Consider the following 21,998-nt stretch of genomic DNA (forward strand, 5'->3'; position numbering starts at 1 on the left):
TGTTGGATTATTTATTAACAATTTTTCAAAGCGGAAATTTACTAGTAAAATAATAGTCATGGTCTTCATTTATTGTAATTGCTGAAGACCAGTTAGGATTATATTTTTTTTACGCAACAGATATGGTTGATTTGTCGCCCACATTGATTCTGAGTTGGCAAAAAAAATATAATCACAAAGATTAAAATAAATTCAGCAATAAGTGAAAGCAGAATAATCATGATTGGTTTAAAAAATTTTGGCGTGGGTCATTGATGCCTTGTTTGTTTAACCAGGGTATATAGGGGACCACCTGCCGTTGGACATTCAAACGTTTGTATTTTCTCTTATTGACTACATCTATTAATAAATTTTAGCAAATTAATTATCATATATTATTTCGAATAACATATGATTTTAATTTAAATGATTCGTGTTATTGTTGGATTGTTTTTTGTTACTTTGGTTGATTGGGCTGATGGACAGGTGAGTTTAATTAGCTTTTAAAAAAATTTGTTTTTCAATTTTTAATTGATTTTATTTAGGGAATTGTCTTTGAGAATGACAGAAGACACCTTAAACCAGCTGCAATTAATTCATCAGGTTTTTTTGATAGAAGAAATAGACCCTTGATGAATAATCCATCTTCAATTGATCGTCGTTTACAAGTAAATAATTTTATAATTTTAATTTATTTGATTTAAATTATTATCGAGTTTTTAATTTTAACAGATTCCAATCACAGTTATTCAGGGCTCTTCAGTAACAGCACAATCTGGATCACCTCAAAATAAAAATGCTGTTGATAAATTTTTTGATGTAAGTTAAATTTAAAAATAATTAATTATTTAATAATTTATTGTTATTAATTTTAGTCTCCTGTTAAAAATGCTCAGCCAAATTTATTAAACAATAAAAATTCAGACCAAGCCAGTAGACGTCAAGACAGACGTGAAAGACTTCTTGAAATTCGAGAGATAGAATTAAAACGTCGTCAGGTAAAAATAATAATAAAATTATTTTTTAAAATTTTATAATAAAAAATAAAAATTATATAATTCGTTTGTTTAGCAAATTATAGAGCAAAAACGTATGCAACAACAACAAAGAATTAATGAAAAAAAATTATTTGATGATAAACGTAAAGAAAAAATTGCATTACAACATAAAATGCAAGAAAATAATGATGAAGATGATGATGATGATGACGATGATCATTCACTTGAAAAAAGACAAGCTAGATTTTTTAATCTTCATGGATGGTCATCAGCATTGACTGATGTATTATGGGAAGAACTTGGTCTTGGACATGGTCATGGATATGGACATGGACATGGTTATGGAAATATATTTAATAATGGAGGACATGGTGGTATATTTGATGGAAATAAAAAAAAGAAAAAGAAAAAAAAGAAGCCATTTAATGGAAATCATTTTGGCAATATTTGGAATAATCATGGACATCAAGGTGGACATGGAGAACATCAAGGTGGACATGGTGGACATCTAGGTGGACATGGAGGACATCTAGGTGGACATGGTGGACATCTAGGTGGCCATGGATCACATGGAAATTATGGACTCGGATCATATGGAAATTATGGACTTGGATCATATGGTCATCCACATAGTCAAGGATCAAATGGAATTTATGGAGGTAAAAATATAAAAACATAAAAAAATATATACAAATATATTTAACAATTAATTTTTTTATTTGAACAAGGTCTACAACAATTTTTTAGTGGTTTAAATAATCATTATCAAGTGACTGAAAATGTTGATGATGTATCACCACAAAGACCATTGTTTGGATGGCAAAGACCATTTAGAGATGAAGAAAAAATTGAAAATAAAATTGCACCAGGTTTTGATGATAATTCAAGATCAAATTAAATATAATTTTATTAATTATTTAAATATTATATTCATCAAATTCATTATCTATACAATTTTTTTTTCTTCAAGTATTCATATATATTAAATAATTAATTTGTATATTTCTATTTTATTAAACACTAACATATGTAAATATTTTATAAATAAAAATTATTAATAATATTGACGTCATGTTGGAAAATATAAGGTGAATTTACTTTCCCAAATGTATATTATTCTATCACTTTCTTCTAGAACACTCGATGTTTATTATTTTTTATTTATTTTTCTACTTTAAATACATAAATAAAAACAATATTACAGACATTTAAAATTCACACGCGACAGCCTCATATATCAAATTACAATTGCAAATTAGAACTGCGTCAATGACCACAAATAAATGCAAAAATTATTTTTATTTTATATGAAAAATAAAAAAAAATTAGTTCAATTAAGGCTGAGCTGAATGCCAAGTGTTTTTTTATAATTTTAAAATGAAAAGAAATAGCTAGAAAATAATAAAAACAAATTAGTTTATTTGCGTAAAAATAAAAAACAAATGTGATGATAAATTGTGTGTAAGTTGTTTTCTCAGTTTAAAGTAGTTTTTTATTTATTTTTTCGAATCAAGTTTTGATTTAATTTTTATTCCCCACCATTGTGAATATCTTTGGAGTGAGTCTCCTACCATTTCTCATTTCAACTATTGAAAGTATCAACGTCAAGACTTGTACACAACGCAAAGTCATTCAGTTTGTTACCTCTTTATTGTCAAGATGTATAAGTATTATTTTTTTATTTTCATTATATATGTATTATCATTAAAAACATATGCATTGCCAAGTCCATCTCATGATGATGCACAAAAATTACCAGTTAAACAAGAAAAAACATCTTCATTTGTAAGTTTTTATTTGCAAAATTTATTTGTTTTATTAGAAAATAATTTAATAGTTTATTTTTTTAAAAACACATCTCACTTTCTCGTCAAGATATTTTTATTTTTTTTAAAATACATTAACTAGTCATTGAGTTATTGCAAAATTTATGATCTCATCTTTAATTATACTAGGAAAAATTACTGTTTACTATTTAATATTTTTCCTATTGATTAAAAAATTTATTCCATCTTTTTATTGATAAATATTGATTGAAAAAAACGAGCCAGCTAATAATAATTATTATTTTTTTATAGCTACCATTATTGGAATTTAAAAATGGTGGAATTCGAGTAAATTTTGCTGGTTATCATGCTGAAGCTGGTCTTGGTGGTCTCTTTGGTGGAACTGGTACACGCGGGGGGCTATTTGCAGGTGCTGGAACACCTTTTGGTGCACATGCATCAGCAAATCTTGGTGGTGTTGTTGAAGGAGAAGATGGTGGTAGCACAGGTAATTGTCCAACTAAAAATAAAACACAATTTTCATGTATAACAGTAATAAATTAATTTGAAAAAAAAAAGGAGGAGGACTTCATGCACGTGCTGGACTTGGTAATGGTGGTCCTGAAGCTGCTGCTGGTCTTGGTGGTGCACTTGATGGTGCAAATGGTGGTGGTAATCGTGGACGTATTTATGCTGCAACAAAAAATGGTGGTAAAACAAGAATTGCATCAAAAGAACTTGGTCCTGGACAGAGCAACATACAAATGATTCCAAAGGTAACAAAAAATAATTGATTAAACAAATAAATACTTGTGAGTAATAAATTTTTTTTTTTATAATTATAGCTCATAGTGCAAACTGATTCATCAGGACAAAATCCGGAATTAAAAAGCGACGTAACACGTCGTGATATTATAACACCTGAAGGTAATACAAATGGAATTGCACCAATCATTTTTCTATAGATAATTAAATTTATAATTACATTCAATTCTTTGTAAGATAAAAATATAAAAGACAAATATTTAATTGATTAGTTGTTGATGGAGTTAACAATAGTAATTTATTTTTTAATTTGAAATAATTAGGTGGCAATCAACAGCTAGCTGGACCATCAAGAAGATGTGAAAAAAAACGTAGAAGAGTTTGTCATAATCATGGTAAAAAAGTTGTGATTTATCAACAAACAACAGATGGACAAAAACCACGTGATTTTGCATTTGATAAACCAATACCAAATGCTGGATTTGATGGTCCAATATTAGGTGAAAAAAATCACGAGTCAATTCCTGGACTTGGACCAGCTTTTGCTGACACAACTGGGCTAAAAGAAATTCCACCAACAACTACAAAAACAACAAAAACAGGTGGACATATTTCATCATAATGAAAAAAAAAAAATAACTATGTTACTCATAAATTAAAATGTAAGTTTTAAAAAATAAATTTTTATAAATAAATATAAAGAATTGTGTTTTATTTTGAAATTATTATTCCTTTGTGTTTTTAATTTTGCAGATTTATATTCTACTCTAGACTACGTTTGCTGATTTTAAATATACATTTAAATAATTCATTAAAAAAATATTAGCAATAATAAGGAATAAAGAAGAGACAAAAGAAATCTTCACAAGGACGTATCATAATCATTAATACTCAAGTTATTATCGCTATTTTTTCGATTTTTTTAATGTCTCACACAACTGATACCTCAAACCTGTTTATTTTTATTTTTTTTCTTTTTGTTTACGCCTGTCCAACGACGCGCGGAAATTTATAATGTCGTAAGATTATATAGATGTCTATATGTAGAAATTTTTTTATTTCAAATTAGATGTTTGCATCAAACAGATACTTTTTATTTTCATTATTATTTTTTTTGTGCGAAAGCAATTTTCATGGGCAGTCATTGAATTATTTGTTGAATAAAAAAATTGTGTAATTTTATTAACAATGTATTTTTTTTTTTTTTTAATAACACAAATATGAAAGGAAAATAATGAATATTTTGTAATATTTTTTTTTGGTCAAAGGAAATAAATAAAAAAAAAATAGCAAGCATATTCGAATGAATATAGCCAATGCAATATTCGATAACTTTTTATTGACGTGGCTTTTTTTATAGATAATAGAAATGTATGATAATATTCACGACAATTGTTGGAACCTTGAAAAATTTTAAAACACTTTGTGTTTTCGATTTTTTTTTATTTTTAATTAAAATATGGTTTGTTGATGGAATAAAAATTTAATTAAATAAAACCTACGTTTGTTAAATTAATATTATATTTTTTGTATGTTTAATAAAAATAAATATGAATAAATAATAATATGACATAATAAAAATTATAAATATGAATATTATTTTTCTAACATTAAATGCATATTTTTTGAGTAATTATTTGTTTATCAATAAATAGCAATGTTGAAATTGCGTATTTTTTTAGTGATAACCTCCAGTTAATCGATGTTGGCAATAATCGCAGGTTAATTATATATAAGTAGTTGTTGATAGTGAATAAAATGCATTGTTAAGGACAATAAAGCGTTTACAGCAAGTCGAAAGTGTTGATGAATAAGTGTTAAAATTTATTTTACCTAAAAAAAAAATAAATAAATTATTAAATAATAAATTATGAATTTTAAAATATTAATTGTCTGTGGATTATTAATAGTGAGCTGTTACTCAGCACCAAGACATCGTCGACAGGTAGGTGGAATTACTTTGTAATTAATAAGAAATTGATGGGAAAAAATGGCTTGTTAATGAAATTGTAGGCAGATGATGACAAAACAGAGGGAGAAGGTGGAAATAATACGGGAGGACAGATAGAAGAACCAACAGATCTAACTGACGAAGAAATAGAGAAAGCAAAAGCTGCATCACAGGAAGTACCGCAGGAAGTTACTGAGGATACACAAAAAAGTGATCCACAAAACGACGGGCAGTCACCAGACCAGGATATAGAACAGCAAGATAATGGAGGTGATGATAGTACATCCGATAATGATCCTAGTGGAAACAATGACAATGATGGTGATGGTGGTGATACAGAGCACGGTGAGGGTTCTAATGAAGATAATGATGGAAATAATGATAACAATAATGATGAAGATAACAGCGAAAATGATGAGGGCAATGATGAAAATGGTGAAGGCAGTGGTATGAATCCGGACGATGAAGACTCTGGTGATAGCGATCCAACTGAAAAACCTGAAGATGATTCAGATTTAAATGGTGGTGATACAGAGAATGGTGAAGGTTCTGATGCAAATGATGATAGCGGTAATGATGCAGATAACGGTGAAAATAATGGGAACGATGATAAAAATGGTGAAGGCAGTGGTATGAATCAGGACAATGAAGACTCTGGTGATAGCGATCCAACTGAAAAACCTGAAGATGAACCTACTTCCGATGATCCAAGCCCATCAGAAGACACTGAGACTACTGAAAAACCTGAAGATGATTCGGATTTAAATGGTGGTGATACAGAAGACGATAAGGGCTCTGATGAAAATAATGATGGAAATGATGAAGGCACTGATATGAACCAAGACAATGAAGATTCTGGTGATAGTGACCCAACTGAAAATCCAGAGAACGAACCAACTTCTGATGATCCAAGCACAACAGATGACACTGAGACTACTGAAAAATCTGAAGATAACTCAGATTTGAATGAAGCTGCAAAAAGTGCTGATGACGATACCAATGATGGAAGTATCACAGACGAAACCAATGATGAATCAACTGACTTAGGAGCTCCTCCTGGGTCAGATAGCGACAGTAAGGCCGATGGAACTACAGAAGATTCTTCTGCTGGAGACGATGATAGCAGCGATGGAACTACGAAAGATTCTTCGGCTGGAGATGATAGTAACGATGGTACTACAGAAGATCCTTCTGCTGGAGATGATGATAGTAGCAGCGATGGAACGACTGAAGATTCTTCTGCTGGAGATGATGATAGTAGTGATGAAACGACAGAAGATCCTTCTGCTGGAGATGATGATAGTAGCAGCGATGGAACGACTGAAGATTCTTCTGCTGGAGATGATGATAGTAGTGATGAAACGACAGAAGATTCTTCTGCTGGAGATGATGATAGTAGTGATGGAACGACAGAAGATTCTTCTGCTGGAGACGATGGAACGACTGAAGATTCTTCTGCTGGAGATGATGATAGTAGTGATGAAACGACAGAAGATTCTTCTGCTGGAGATGATAGTAACGATGGTACTACAGAAGATTCTTCTGCTGGAGATGATAGTAGCGATGGAACGACTGAAGATTCTTCTGCTGGAGATGATGATAGTAGTGATGGAACGACAGAAGAATCTTCTGCTGGAGATAATGATAGTAGCGATGGAACGACAGAAGATTCTTCTGCTGGAGATAATGATAGTAGCGATGGAACGACAGAAGATTCTTCTGCTGGAGATAATGATAGTAGCGATGGAACTACTGAAGATTCTTCCGCTGGAGATAATGATAGTAGTAGTGATAAAAATACCGAAGAACCTCCTGCGTCAGATGACAACAGTAATAACGACGGAACAACCGAAAAGCCTCCAGCTTCAGATGACGATAGCTCAGGAGACTTAGAATACAGAAACGGTAAAGGTACAATTGCTACTGTGCTTAGTTCTGTCGATGATTTACTTAACGTGAGTACTAATTTTTCAAAAAACTTCAATATTCCTATCGAATTATAATTATTAATTATTTTCTGATTATAGGCTCCTTTGAAGGGATTAAAAAGCGTATACAATTTCTTTGGTCGTCAGTTTGGTTGGGATCATGCCGATCGAACTTAGAACGTGAAAAAAAAATATTTAATATGCACTATTTAAATAATAATAATCTGAATAAAATTTGTAAAAATAATGAAAATAAAAATTTGAAAATATTTTTTTCATTATCATTATAAAAATCTATAATTTTTTTTAACCCTATGTTTCAATTTAAAAATATATTATTTACTACACGACTTTGACATTCAATTTGATCTTTATATCGATATAATATTTTAAATATAATTAATGACATTTAAAATGACAATATAATGGTGATATAATTACGAAATATATATCACGCACGATGAAAGTTTAACAATTTCGAATGTCACAGACAAGAATGTTGTTGAGTTCGATAGTGACCGAATCCTCAATACTTTGAACTTGCGCAGGAAAATACATTTAAAGAGAAAGTACAACTGCAAAATATGTCGTAATCATTTTTATTCTACAACAGACGCTTAGTTTGTCTTCAGCTGCCATACGCTTAACATTGTGATTGTGTCTGTTTATATTTATTTACATTGTATTAATTAACCATATCATATCAAACAACAACAACAACCTGATTCATCAATAAATACCGATAATATTAAATATCATTACATAATTAATTCAAGATGTTATTTAAAATTTGTTTATTCATCATGATTTTACATATCTTGAGTCATCAAGTATCATCAAGACCCACTGAAGAGTCAACAAAATTAACACTCAATACTCCCAAAGAAATTTTGGACAGTAACAACATTAAACCGGTTTCAGATAAACCAACTAAATGGGAACGTGCAATGGTAATTTCTTCTTATTTTTTTTTTGCCATATAAATATATCTACACTTGAACTAATACTATATTTTCATATCATCAACTCAGTATCAAATCTCAAATAGAAAAATTAGAAAATTTAAATATTTAATATTTTTTTTTCTTTCTATAATTGATTAAAAAAAAAAAAAAAAAAATTCAAGTGCCCACTGGATTGTTTAGGATCGTTTAGGCCAAGTTGTGGATGCACTAAGAATCGGCAGAGGCAGATTAGTCAATTTTGCAATGATGGCTAGAAACGTCATTACTGAGCGTGCGGAGGTAACTTATCAAAATTAAATATTTTTTTTTTAAATTTTTTTCTCAATTAAATTATAATAAAAAAATTATAAATAATTATAATAACTGATAAATAAATAAATTCAATTGGTTTTTTTTATACATATTTAATTATTTTGATAAAAAAATTATTTCTATGTCGAGGTAAACGACAATCACAAATAGTTAATGATAATTTAAAAATTATTTATATTTTATAAAAAAGAAATTTATTTATAATGATGGTTGGAAAGTTTCATGAATGCTTTGCATACAAAAAAACAAAAGTATAATTACGAAATAGTTAAAGTCACTGTACCAGGAACCACCATTGTTATTTTTTTTATTATATTGTTTTTTTGTTTTTGTTGTTGTTATTCTTGTTATTTATATTTCTAGGAAATAGCAAGTGATGCATCAAATAAAGTCATTGCAGTGATAGCAGCGAGAGAGGCAAGGGAGTATGCAAGAAATGCATCAAAAACAAAAAAACGTAGCCCAGAATTATCAACGACAATATCAACACCAGTTCACACTGGTCCATTGGATGATTTTTTACCACCAAAAACACGTGAAACAGTACGTTTAGAAAATGAAAATGGACAATCATTATTGGAAGTTAGAAAAAATAAACCAATTGAAGGAATATTTGAAAATTTTTTAAAGCCAAAACCACTTGTTGATCGTATATCTGATGATGAAAAATATGGTAATTCTGGTGATAAATTTATTGGAGTTGGGAGAGCACTTGTTAATGGTTTTGAAGGTCTCAGTAATATTATAAATAAAATTATTGATGTGAGTTTTACCAGCTTATTTATAATTATTTAATTTAATTATATATAATTTTTTATTTTTCTATTACAGCTTCCAGCTAGAGCTGTCAAAAATTCATCACGTAATTTAACATCAGCATTGAATCAAGTTGGTGGTAAGCTCATAGGATTAGAATAAAAATATTTTATTGTTATTAAATAATAAAAACTACATTAACAAAGTAGTCTGTTGATTGTAATAAATACATTTTTTTTTTTTTTTTAATATATATTACTGTGGTCATTATCATTTATTATATTATTTTTTTTTTTACGTCTTTCCTTATTCTATTTTTATTTTCACTAAGATTAATAGTATTCATTCATACATTTTAATTTATTACTTAAATTATTTAATTACATTTACAAGGAAATATAATGGCTTTTTAAATTCAACTTTGGATTAACTTGACGTTGTCAAAAAAAAAATATTTTAAATATTGCAAAAGATTTAAAAAGTCTAAAAGAAAAAAATATATATTAAATTAAAATTTATCTACTTAAAAATAATAAATTTAAATATTTATAATAATAAAAATCATGCAGTTGATATTTTAAATATTACATACTAAATTCATTAAATTGATAAATCAATTATCATATTAATATAAAAATTATTACTCTGAAAAATTCATCGAGTTATATTTTTAAAAAATTGATAAAATATTTATTCGTTATTTCGTTTTATTTAAATTAAAAAAAATCAAGTAATTGTTTCTTGAATAATTGAACTATCGTGGATCCCATATGCTGGGATCCACGCGTGTTCCTATGTCGTTGTTGTATCATAACTTTTATAAGTGTGTGATGATCTTTTGTGTTTAACTGTACAAAATAATATCATACTAGCAACAAGACCAAATAATTGTAAAAATCCAACACCTAAACCAACACTACCAACAATATGAAGTCGTGTTACAAACCAAATTTGTATTGCTTGTGCACATCCATCCTTGTACCATAATTCTTTATTATGTCCATCTGGATCAAGACGTCCACAGTATCTTTCACGTTTGATACAGCATGAATCAGGTACTCGATCATCATTTGGCCATGCTGATATTTGAAACCAGTCAGTGTAGTCTCTGACACCACAGCAGTGAAACTAATAATAATAAATAAATAAATAAAACTTTTACATGAATAAACATTTAATATTTATCATGATAATAAATTTATATTTTATTTAAATTTACCTCACGATGAATACTATCCCAGACGGCTGGTAATGTGCCTGGTTCTCTCGTGATGTTATAATGGCTTTGAATGCCAAAGAGCAATTCTTCCTTGAGACTTCTTGTTAAGTGTTCTCTAAAAACAAATGCCAATGCACCCATCATGAACTCAGCTAAGAACATCATTATCACCAAACTGAAATACTAAATTTTTTATTTATTTAATTATGTTGTTTTTGTTTGATAAAATTTAGTATTTTATTTCTATTTTTTAATGCTCACTGTTATCAGCATAAATCTTGATTGAAACCATGCTCCACAACATCCAAAAAATGTTATAATAAATGTTAGACAACCACCAGCTAGTAGTATTGTATCTGCTGATGCGAAACTATATTTTGGTACTAATGAGGCATAACCAGAGTATGCAAGACGTAACCAAAGACCAGCACCAAGGACACCACATGCACATAGCTAAAAAATGACAAAAAAAAATTAAAATATTTATTATTAATTGAAATTAAATTCAACGAATTATAATTGAAGAAAAAAAAAATTTATTGTAGATATATTTTTTTTGTAATTTATAGAAATCGAAATTTCGAAATTCGAAATTTTTTTTACTATTGTTTAATAATTAATTAATATGTAATTTATATTGTTGTAATAACAATTAAAAAATTAATTAATCTTTCACTTGAATTATTAAGTGAAAAAAAAAAATAAATAAATTACTATATCGAAATAAAATTTATTTTTCGAAATTTCGAATAAAAAATATTGGAAAAAATTTTTTTTCTATTGTTTATTAATTAATTCATACGTGATATATATTTAGAAATAATATTTGAATAATAATTTGACATTTTACTTGAAAAAATAGATTACAAATAGAAATAAAATTTACATTGTAAACGTGATTTGTTTTTTAAATTAAAAACTTACCCAGATTAATACATGAAGTGAACAAAATACGTGCCTAATGCACGTGTATCCTGTTCGACCCATGATGACCTTGGTGTTTTTTCAGCAATGATTTGTCTCGTATTTATCTATAAAATAAAATGACAAAAATATTTAGTAAATAATAACCCATCAATTATTCAAAATAATATTATATAAAAATAAATAAATAAATAAGACAAATTGATCATTACATTTGACATTTTATAAAATGAATTAAAATAATTATTAAACACTTTGATAAACGATTTGTTTATAAAACATGCAGTAATATAAATAATATATTTAAAAAAGAGAAAATTTCTATGTCTTGCAAAATATACTAATTAAAATTTGAAAAAAATAAAATTGTTATTTGATCAGCTGATGTATTCCGTTGGCCTCTCACTTTGAGTGTGTAGCTCTTGATCATGAAGTCTTCCAGGTCTCATAACGGTATAAATACCAGCAGCCGTAAAAATTTAAAAATTGTATTTATTCATTTGTGACAATCTTAGACACCGCTAGAAAAATCCTACAGGTCATTAATTTTTATTTTTTATTTTCAAAACAACAGTAGTCGCAATTCGCAATGACAAGTAAAATAATTACTCTACAAAAAAAAAATATAATATAAAAATTAATTTAAATATGAAAAATAAAAAAACAAAATAACTCGTGAGTTTTAAATTGTAACAAAATTCATGAGAGGGGAAACCCTCAGACTTCCTGCCAATTGTGAGCAATTTGCAATCATCTATGATTCCCCCACATAGTTACACGCCTCTAAAAAAAAATATACATATATCATTCGACCCGATTTATATCGAATATATCTCGTTGCAAATTAAATGCGTCCCACTTGGTCATTTATTTAAAAAAATTATTCCCACATAATTTTTAACCCTTTCTCATCCAATAAATAAATTTTATAATTAAAAAATAAATCCACAACGTAAATTTAAAATAATAAAAAACAAAAAAATATTTCTTCTAGTAAAATAATTATAATTTCGATGGTTTTTAAAAATTTTTATTACTATTATGATTTTTTTTTTTTTGAGGTGTTAATGTGTTATATAAGATAGCTTGTAGAGAAAATAATTTTAAAAAATATTTGCATTTATTGCAAGTAGGTATTTCTAAAAAATATCATTGTGAAATTTTTAAAATGGTAATATGATTTTTTTTTTGTAAAATAAAACTTGTGAATAACAATTTTAAATAAAAGAATGTTTTGTTATTTTTTTTTTATTTTGTAGTTTAATTTATTTGCGGTTTAAAATAAATAAATAAAACAACGGTACTCTTTGGAGTATTTTTATTTAAAATTTATATTAATATGCAGAGAGTTTGTTTTGATGAAAAAGACCCTTTTAAACATCACGTACATGGCATTATGAGTAAGACCTTATTTTCAACATAACAAACTGAGGCCAAATGAAATTCAATCATAAAAAAAAAAAAAAGAATCATTACTTTGACTATAAAAATTAATGTCACTAATCTCATTTGTTTGTTTTATCATTACAGCTGTTTTAAATCTCATTAAAAATAGTAAAAAAATAAATTCCACTTTTATTTATGAATTAATTATAAAAAAAATATATTTTTTAAATTAAAAATTCAACAAATTCAACAAATTAAACAATTGATACAATAAAAAAAAAAATTCTGTACATATATTTTGTTTATATTAAAAATAATAAAAATCTTTGTTTAATTTAAGGTAATAAATTAAGATAAGAAATCAGTTTGTGATATAAAAAGTAAAATGAAAAATTGAATATAAAATTAAAATATCAAATGACTTACCCCGATGATTATTGATGATATTTTGATGTTTAAAAAAAAGCTAAATAATAATTAAATATTGTTGCTTAATGATGATTGATGATGTGATAATACGAGGTGTTGAAGCGCATCAGTGAGACCCGGAGGACTGACTGAAAGACCCGCGGGTTGAATAACAATAAATCCAATAAAGTAGTACAGTGTACAACAACTTGTTGAGTGTGTATTTATTTTATTTATTTTTTTTTATCATCATGTTCAAATGAAAGACGACACTGGCGCGCGCCTTCGGATTCATCATCAACCGGTTGATCAAGCAGCCTCATCATCATCCAGCATTGTAGCGCCATCTCCAAAAAATTATAAACAACTTTTAAATAATAATAATAGAAATTTTTTTTTAATTAAAAAAACATTGATTATAATTATCATTTTAATCAGAAAGAAGAAATAAAAAATGAATTAAAATTTAACAGTAAATTTCACGAGTCATTATGTATAAATTTACAGAAAAAATATCATTTAAATATTTAATGATAAATATTAACAATAAAATAAATACATTTTGTATAAAATTTAAATAATATTAACATTATTTTTTTGTTATTTTTTAAGTAGACATGTATATTATTTTTGTTTTTTTAATTTTTTCGATGATTCTTCCATTGAGTCCAGCCAAAGGCTAAGTTCCTTGGTGAGTTCTGGTCGTTTTGCACCGGGTTCAACCTTGGCAATGATATCAGATACCGGTACTTTGAGACCAGTTACACTTTGTTTACTCAACACAACAGCACGAATGAAATTATCACTTAAAGTTATAAATTCATGCTCAAGATAAAAATTTTTATCATCCCAGTAAATTAACTGAAATATTTATTATTTTTATTATTTTTATTATTACTATTATTACTATTAGATAATTAGTTAATTTATTTTTTTTAATTTACCTGAGTTGTTACTTTGTAAGGATTTAATATTCCCAATGCACGACGATATCTTGTTGATGATGCACCTTGAACAGCACCACCACCTAATTTACTTATTTCATCGTAAATTCCACTTCTGTCATAGTAATGAAATCTTGCAAAATCAAGCTCTCTCAGGTATCTTGCATTATTCATGTGTTTCAAAAATATATCAACATCTTGAGTTGTACAAAAACCTGTAAATTTTTAATATTAATAAATTATTATTATGCTAAATAATGCAGCATTGTTTAAACAATGATAAAAGCTATTTAAAAATTTACAAATAATAATTTAATTTATATTTAAATACCGTAAATTGTTGTTTTATCAAAAATTTTTATCTTCTTTTGGAATAAACGACCCCATAAAATTGTAAATGCAATTCTTAGAAAATAATTAACGTCGAATAATACATAAAGAATTGCAACAATCACTGCAGTACAAGCACAAACCATTGTTGAATAATTTTAGTTAATTTTTTTAATTGTTTTTTTTTGTTAGACACGAGGTTGATACAACTTGGATTGAAGAAACACTGTTATGGAGAGTTTATTCACCGTTTCAATATGATTATTTTTATAATCCCCACCACAGTAATACATTCGCCCGGGGGAATATTAAACTGGTTTTCTACAATCGAAAAATATCATAAAAAAAATATAATACACTAAAATTTCGAATCAATAATATTATTATTTAAATTGAAATATAGTTATAAATTATAATAAATATTTATTTGTTGTTTAGTATTTTAATATTTTATTAAATTAGTTTACAAAAAAAGTTGCTGTTTTTTTTTTTTTTGAAGAGTGTGTATTTGAAAAAGATCATGAACTTTGATGGAATATTTATGAACTCTATTTAGCATAAAAACAATAAATGGCTTTTGTTGATTTTATAATCAGATGGCTTTATAAATTTTTTGTATAATTATTTAATTATTTAATCAATGTCATACGTTATAAAACTTGATGAAAATAAATTTTTAAAAGTCATGATTATTTAGATAAAAGAGATTTAAAAAATTCTAGTTTTTTAAAAATGTGTCTGCTTTAGAAGCTTCAATTAATTATTATAATTTTAGATACATTTATCTGTACTTATAATTAACATGGACGTATATACACAACAATTAACTTAACAATTAAAAAAAAATCATAAAAAATTGTCTAAATTGTTCATAAAAAATTGACAATGAATTTTAAATGCTTACTGGTAAATTTTTCATTTAATGAAAATTCTTTGAAAGCAAAAAATAAAAAATGATATAAATTAAAAAATTATCATAACAATAGTTTACTTTTTTTTGTTTAAATTAAAAATACTCAACGTGCAATAAATTTAATTTTTTTTTTAATACATAAAAATAATACTTTATAACAGGAAATCCTGAGTTTTTGTTTTATCATTTTCCACTTGTAATAATATTTATAAATTTGATTATAATATTTTTAATTTTTTTATTTACTTTTTCCTATATTTTATTAGATATATTTATTATTTTTTCAAACCACAATTAATTATTTGATAATTAATTTGTCGTGATGACTTGTACGTTTTGAGGACCTCGAAGATTTGCAGAAGATATGTCATTGCTTTCAAGCCATTTAGCAACTTCCTCTGTCATCTGAGGTCTTACGTGTGTCACCTTGAATTAAAAAAAATAGAAAAACAAATATAAAAAAGTGTATTTAAATACAATTTTACTAAGAAATAAATTATTTATTAAATTAATTTGACATTAGCAATTGTTAAACTAGGTCAAATGTATATTGATTATTTTTTTATTTTATTTAGTGTTGTTATTTATGATATTACCTGTGTTATTCCATCAACAGTTCCATTCTGTTTAACTCCACGTTCAAGTAATGCAGCCATTACTGCCTCAGCATTGCAATTTAATACTCGTTGACGACATATTGCAATGGCTCTTACAAAATTATCATATGGTGTTATTAATTTGTGCTCCATAAATATTGATTCACTGTCCCAACAAATAATCTGTAAATAAAAAATTAAACACCTCAATTAAATTCGCCAATTTTAAATTGTAAAATTTATTTTATAATTTTTTTAAATTAATACTTTGTTACGTAAGAAAATCATTTGATTAACATGGTTCAAAGATCAAGAAAAACCAAGTAATAATCAAAATGCTATCAAGGACTCAAATCAAGAAAAAATCATTTATTTAATGCAAGGTTAAAATTAATTTTGCAAAAATATAAATAACAACAAAATGTATATTTAATATTTATTTTATGTTTGAATTTTTAATCAACAATGCAATGGTCATTGAGAGCACCATAAATATGCAAAAAAAAAAAAATAATAAATTTATTCTGCTCATCAGAAAATATCGTAATTTTATTGTCACTATTATTTTTTTTTTCTTTGTATATTGTTTCAACAAAGCAATATAAAATACTATTTTTTTATTTTTCGAAATATCTAGTGACATAAAATTTCCTGTAAAACTTGTTTCTTATCTTTGATAAGAAAGCAAATTTCTATATTTTTTTAAAAAATAGTTTAAAAATTTTTATTACCTTTGATGTTACTTTGTACATTGTAAATGGTTTTAAAAATCTTCTGTATCTTATTGTTGCAGCACCCTGAACAACTCCATTACCCTGGGAACAAATTTCCCGATAAAGACTAGTTCTTTCATAAAAATCAGCACGTGCAAAGTCAAGTTCCCGAAGATATCTCGCATTGTTCATGTGATACAAAAGTGTGTCAATATCATTCAACGTACAAAGTCCTAAAAAAGAAAAAAAAAAACGATGATGAATCATGAATAAATAACATACTGGTACATTGACTTAGCGAGATTAGAATTTTTTCATTTTAAATACACATAAAAGCAAATTTAGGGCATTGATTTTACGAGTATAATAAAGTGTGAGAGTCCACTACTTCCGAAATACATGTGTCAAGGTCTTGACATACAGAAAAATAAATAAGGCTTCAAATAATAATTGCCAAGTAAATAAATCAATATTTCAACAAAAAAAATACACTCACCATAAATTGTTGTTTCATCCAAAATATGTGCTGGTTTTTTACAAAATTTTGCAAATATAACAGTAAAAAACATACGAAGAAAATAATGCACATCAATTAGTGAATATAAAAATAATACAGCACCAAGTGCACCAGCAAGTACCCAACATGTAAACATTGTTAAATTTAATATTATAATTTTTAAAAAATAATATTCAAATTATTATTATTTTTTTTGTTCAGCTAAAAAAAATACACGAGGAAGTTATTGATTTTCTTTCCAGTTGACTTGATGTATTTTCCATTTGTATTACCACCAGGTGATGCCGGCATTATCACCATTAACAATTAAATAAAATATTTCTTCAATTTTATTAATATATTATTAACCTGAATAAATAAACAAAATTAATTAGTTAAATTTAAAAAAATATATAGGTCAATTTTAATGATCGAATCAACGCACTGATAGTAATTGAGAATTTATTTTAAAATAAATATTTTATACACCTGAATTTTATTTGACACAGTTAACTTGTTACCACTTTGAATTACACAAGTATTATGTCGTATTAGATATTTTTTTTTAAATAAAATTCAGCTGTATTTGTTGATTCCTTGTATGAAGGTGAAAGTGACCGAGCAACACAAATTTCGAGGGTACCTACCATCACATTCCGTCGAAAAAATACATTTGACCTGGTCCAGTCTTCTCTTCCCAAGTGTCTTCATACATCAATTCAAATATAAAATTCCCTCACCATGATTTTAAGTAAAAAAAAAAAAATACACTTGGAAAAAATTTGAATAAAAAAAAAACCTTCTAATCCTAATGACGTACTGATTTGAATAAATTTAAATTACATGGGGAAGTTGTCAATGACTTCAACGTAAATTCCCAGGGTCTCATTTGAATAACAAGTTAGTATTTTTTATCAACAATATCAATACTTAATTTATAATAAAAAAAAAAAATTATTTAACAAAAAATTAATACACTAGTAAATCACAATATTTAAAACAAATTATTATTATTTTTTTTTATGTAGATGGAAGTAATTTTAAGTGGGAGAACGATCGATATGGAGAAATGTTTTTTTTTTATTTGAAGAATTTTGATGGAAGAAGAATTTGATACAGTCGGTTTGAGAATTTTTAACAGACTGAAATTGTTAGAGAGGCTAGTGACGTTGGGCGTCGCGACGGAGATAAAATTACGGACCTGCGCGAACGTTGTTGGCTCAATATCAACACTGATATTCTTGTTGAAGAAAAAATAGATAAATAATAAAATAAATAGTGGGAGAATTAGTTTTTCCAACATAAAATTGACGTCATTTAAAAAAATTTCTATTTACTATTCTTAATTATTGACTAATCATATTTTTATTTTTATTTTTAATTAACTGATTAATGATCAGCTGTGTCATACAAGTCTATTGATCATCAACGAGACAAATCAAAATTAAATTAACGTTTGAATATTGATTTTTAATTATAATCATATTGTTTTTTTTTTGTATCATTATTGTGAAACTTTTCATTGTTGTTTAATGATCTAACAAATGATTCATTAGTAATTTTTATTTTACATATGTATACACAAACCAGTGTGATGCTTTTTATTTTTTTATTTTTTAACAAAGTAGTGTTACTTTCAAGAGACAAATGAATTATTAAACTCACGTTTTTTTTTAACACGAAGAAATAAAAGAGTCAACTTGTGAATTGAGCTTGTAAAATAATAATAAAAATACAAATTACAACTTGAAATAAACAGCAGATATTATCAAGTCAACAATATAAAATTACCGTGTAATTTAAATCCTGCCAATTGAATAACTTGAGCAATAAGAAAAAAAATTATTCAGAAATTTTAAGCTGATATATATTCAACTCACAAGTACGCATATATACGACTAATATTTTAATAATTGTATAAACAAAAAGTAGCAAATAATATAGATTATGAATGAAGAAAAAAAATGTCTTGAATAAAATGATAACGAAAAAAGTACTCATGATAATTCCAGATTATTCAGCTGGTTTTTCTTGTGATGCAATAACGTCAAGATACTCTCTGACAAATGGCTCATCATCAGTTTCATATGGTGTAAGTGGTACATCATATGGAAGTGGAAATGGTGGTGTACCATTTTCATTTTTATCACCAATTGGAAAAGTATTTTCTTCAGTCTAAATAAAAATAAAATAACAAAATAAATAATTTAATAAATTACAATTTTAAATCAATTTAAACTTACCAAAAATTTTGGTATAAATAATATTCCAGCTTCATAATTATTAATGGTTCTAATTTTTGCATCATAACCATACCAATATTGTCCCCATGCTGATTTGCTAAGATTAGCACTTGTAAAAAAAAACCAAGATATATTTTTACAATCTGGTGATAATCTTGTGTAGCATTTACCATGTGGCATTGTTTTATTTCTTTCAATTCCATCAGATTTCCACTCGTACAAATGACCATTAAGCCAATCTTTTTGTTTTTCATGTACATCACTACAATATGGATTTGGACTTGTCAATGTTTTACGTTCATAGCTATCATCATAATTTTTTTTAGTTGGATATATGTATTTTAAATCTGGTCTTTTACTTTTATCATTTTTATCACAACTTGATAAACATGGTAACACTTCAAGTCCAAGATACTCATCAAAACTTTTACCAAATGAGCCAATGCTAGATGTCTGTACAACAATTGGCCATTTTTCTGAATCATCTGTTAATTTAACGTGATTTTTTAATAGCTTTGATAATTTTAATAATCCCCAACGTTCAATGCTATTATTATATTTTTGATCTTTATAATGACCAGGTACTGAAGCAACAAAAAAAACATTTATCGATGAATAATCAAGCTTTGACAATACATCAATCCAATCATGCAATTTATGATTTTTATATTCTTTCATGTAATTTATAAAGTCTTTTTTAAATCCAGTTTTTGAATCACCATCTGTTGATTTTTTATTGTCAGATAAATAATACAAATGTGGTGATATCCAAATTAATTGAGTACGATTTTTCCAATCAAACTCATAAAGATTACAACTTGGCATGATTATTCTTGCACCATCATCATAAAGTAATACACTTATTTTTGAATGATGAAGACCACTTTTTGTTGATGGTTGTATGTACTCGATATCAATTGATTTTGATATATTTTCAACGTCAAATAATTCACTGTAAAATACTAGACTATTAAATTTTTGTCCAGCAAGAACATACTGCCATTTTAACCAAGCTGTATCAACTTTATAATTAATATGTAAACTTTTTAAAATAACTCCAAAACTTTTATCTAGTATTTCTGGAAATGTTATTGAGTTTAGTTGTTCCCATGTTGCTGATGATTCTTCAATTGTTGAAAAGAACATAAAGTATGGCTTTGCAATGTCATACTTAATTTTAAATTCACCTGGTATTTTTAAATGACCTGTTTCTGTACCAGCTGCTTTCATTTTATCAATAGCAACAATACGAATTTTATCTCGTTCTTCTTGGCTTTCACAATTTTCATAGCTATTTATTAAAGTTTTTTTCCATTCAGCTTCTAGTGTTACTTCTGAATTTAATTTTATCAAACGTTTAAATGATGATAATTTGAAACTTGGATTTTCCAATGTTGGTAGTGTTGATATGAGCTTGGTTATAGTTGATGCATCATCAGAATCTTTGATGGATAATGATTTTGTTGAGTCAACAATTGAATCAACTGGACTTGTGGCTTCTGATTCTGGTGGAGTTGGTGGAGCAGCATATTTTTCACGAAGAATTACTTGTAATTGTTGTAGTTGTTTGATCATTAATCCTTTGTCTTTACAATTTTCTGGTAACAATTCATTGAAGTCTACATCTTTATGGATTTTATCTTTTAATAATTCTTCCACTTGAAATTATATAAAAAAAAAATAATTAATTACAACGACTTGATAAGGTTTTTATTTAATAATAAATTAATTGTACTTACAATGAGGATGAGACAATTCCTTCAAATGAATTGGATGTGAATTACGACATCGACGATTATAACGACAATTATTGGTTTTTTCTTGAACTTTTGGTTCTTCCTCTTTGATTTCTATTTAAATATTTTAAAAAATAATTAATAATTAACAAATAATTATAACCACACTAAATTAATAGAGGTTAAATTTGCATATTGCACAACAAACCTGGGGGTGAATCTGTTGATGGATTATCCATCTTGTTTTTTTTAATTACTTTTGCTTTTATTTTTTTCACAATTTATCAGCTATTTTAATTATATACACAATAGATAGTTATTATTTGCTAGATTAAAATAATTTTATTCACGATTTTGCAACGGTTTCCATTGTCTAGTTGCAGTTATTATTATTATTGATAAAAAAAAAAAAAATTTCCCCTCTGTTCCCCTCAATAAACACAAAGGAGCTTCAAGTACCAATCAAATCGCAGATAATTTCTCCTCCTTCTCTTGATAAAAAAAAAGGCGCGTTTATTTGTACGTATTTTTTATTATTGTTAATAATTTTATTATAATAAAAAAATTTAATTGTTAAACTTTAACATTTTTTTTTTCAAAATTTTATTTATTAAAAAAGTTATTTTAATTATTCAAATTTTATCAATACATTTAATCAGTTAAAAAAAAA

At 26.5% G+C, this 21,998-nt stretch overlaps 8 protein-coding genes across 12 annotated transcripts; 4 read left to right on the plus strand and 4 right to left on the minus strand.

Annotated features, from left to right (window-relative positions):
- The first annotated feature begins 16 nt into the window (after positions 1-16).
- Positions 17-1,908, plus strand: LOC122856663 (keratin, type I cytoskeletal 10-like). 2 transcript variants are annotated; one of them, XM_044158413.1, is made up of 7 exons: positions 17-465; positions 525-647; positions 712-798; positions 855-977; positions 1,051-1,447; positions 1,511-1,636; positions 1,706-1,908. In XM_044158413.1, the coding sequence occupies exons 1-7, from the start codon at positions 406-408 to the stop codon at positions 1,873-1,875; spliced, it is 1,086 nt and encodes a 361-aa protein (XP_044014348.1). In that variant the 5' UTR covers positions 17-405; the 3' UTR covers positions 1,876-1,908. The 2 variants fall into 2 exon arrangements, with proteins under 2 accessions (XP_044014348.1, XP_044014347.1); XM_044158412.1 differs by having other exon boundaries at positions 19-465; positions 1,051-1,636.
- A 401-nt stretch (positions 1,909-2,309) lies between these two features.
- On the plus strand, positions 2,310-4,642 carry LOC122856665. The gene is made up of 6 exons (XM_044158418.1): positions 2,310-2,762; positions 3,056-3,251; positions 3,323-3,519; positions 3,589-3,670; positions 3,832-4,170; positions 4,262-4,642. Exons 1-5 carry the CDS (start codon positions 2,637-2,639, stop codon positions 4,128-4,130), a joined length of 900 nt encoding a protein of 299 aa, XP_044014353.1. The 5' UTR covers positions 2,310-2,636; the 3' UTR covers positions 4,131-4,170; positions 4,262-4,642.
- Positions 4,643-5,378: 736 nt separating this feature from the next.
- Positions 5,379-7,564, plus strand: LOC122856162 (dentin sialophosphoprotein-like). The gene is made up of 3 exons (XM_044157856.1): positions 5,379-5,453; positions 5,522-7,414; positions 7,487-7,564. Exons 1-3 carry the CDS (start codon positions 5,379-5,381, stop codon positions 7,562-7,564), a joined length of 2,046 nt encoding a protein of 681 aa, XP_044013791.1.
- Positions 7,565-8,009: 445 nt separating this feature from the next.
- On the plus strand, positions 8,010-9,594 carry LOC122856667. Of its 3 annotated transcripts, none has more exons than XM_044158421.1 (4): positions 8,010-8,337; positions 8,533-8,631; positions 9,028-9,426; positions 9,496-9,594. In XM_044158421.1, exons 1-4 carry the CDS (start codon positions 8,164-8,166, stop codon positions 9,580-9,582), a joined length of 759 nt encoding a protein of 252 aa, XP_044014356.1. In that variant the 5' UTR covers positions 8,010-8,163; the 3' UTR covers positions 9,583-9,594. The 3 variants fall into 3 exon arrangements, with proteins under 3 accessions (XP_044014356.1, XP_044014358.1, XP_044014357.1); XM_044158423.1 differs by having other exon boundaries at positions 9,028-9,394; XM_044158422.1 differs by lacking the exon at positions 8,533-8,631.
- Positions 9,570-13,579, minus strand: LOC122856666 (tetraspanin-9). Of its 2 annotated transcripts, none has more exons than XM_044158419.1 (5): positions 13,376-13,579; positions 11,564-11,670; positions 10,901-11,092; positions 10,640-10,822; positions 9,570-10,548 (listed from the first exon to the last, which is right to left on the minus strand). In XM_044158419.1, the coding sequence occupies exons 2-5, from the start codon at positions 11,624-11,626 to the stop codon at positions 10,213-10,215; spliced, it is 774 nt and encodes a 257-aa protein (XP_044014354.1). In that variant the 5' UTR covers positions 11,627-11,670; positions 13,376-13,579; the 3' UTR covers positions 9,570-10,212. The 2 variants fall into 2 exon arrangements, with proteins under 2 accessions (XP_044014354.1, XP_044014355.1); XM_044158420.1 differs by lacking the exon at positions 13,376-13,579 and adding an exon at positions 11,970-12,186 and having other exon boundaries at positions 9,574-10,548.
- A 151-nt stretch (positions 13,580-13,730) lies between these two features.
- On the minus strand, positions 13,731-14,875 carry LOC122856668 (protein THEM6). Its single transcript, XM_044158425.1, has 3 exons — positions 14,633-14,875; positions 14,302-14,516; positions 13,731-14,218 (listed from the first exon to the last, which is right to left on the minus strand). Exons 1-3 carry the CDS (start codon positions 14,775-14,777, stop codon positions 13,982-13,984), a joined length of 597 nt encoding a protein of 198 aa, XP_044014360.1. The 5' UTR covers positions 14,778-14,875; the 3' UTR covers positions 13,731-13,981.
- A 120-nt stretch (positions 14,876-14,995) lies between these two features.
- Positions 14,996-18,584, minus strand: LOC122856669 (protein THEM6). Its single transcript, XM_044158426.1, has 5 exons — positions 17,997-18,584; positions 17,350-17,718; positions 16,872-17,086; positions 16,141-16,323; positions 14,996-15,970 (listed from the first exon to the last, which is right to left on the minus strand). Exons 2-5 carry the CDS (start codon positions 17,504-17,506, stop codon positions 15,854-15,856), a joined length of 672 nt encoding a protein of 223 aa, XP_044014361.1. The 5' UTR covers positions 17,507-17,718; positions 17,997-18,584; the 3' UTR covers positions 14,996-15,853.
- A 250-nt stretch (positions 18,585-18,834) lies between these two features.
- Positions 18,835-21,729, minus strand: LOC122856670 (probable tyrosyl-DNA phosphodiesterase). Its single transcript, XM_044158427.1, has 4 exons — positions 21,537-21,729; positions 21,332-21,442; positions 19,593-21,250; positions 18,835-19,524 (listed from the first exon to the last, which is right to left on the minus strand). The coding sequence occupies exons 1-4, from the start codon at positions 21,565-21,567 to the stop codon at positions 19,363-19,365; spliced, it is 1,962 nt and encodes a 653-aa protein (XP_044014362.1). The 5' UTR covers positions 21,568-21,729; the 3' UTR covers positions 18,835-19,362.
- Between the last annotated feature and the right edge of the window lie 269 nt (positions 21,730-21,998).

Source organism: Aphidius gifuensis, linkage group LG5, assembly GCF_014905175.1.
Source record: "Aphidius gifuensis isolate YNYX2018 linkage group LG5, ASM1490517v1, whole genome shotgun sequence".
NCBI lineage: Eukaryota > Metazoa > Arthropoda > Insecta > Hymenoptera > Braconidae > Aphidius > Aphidius gifuensis.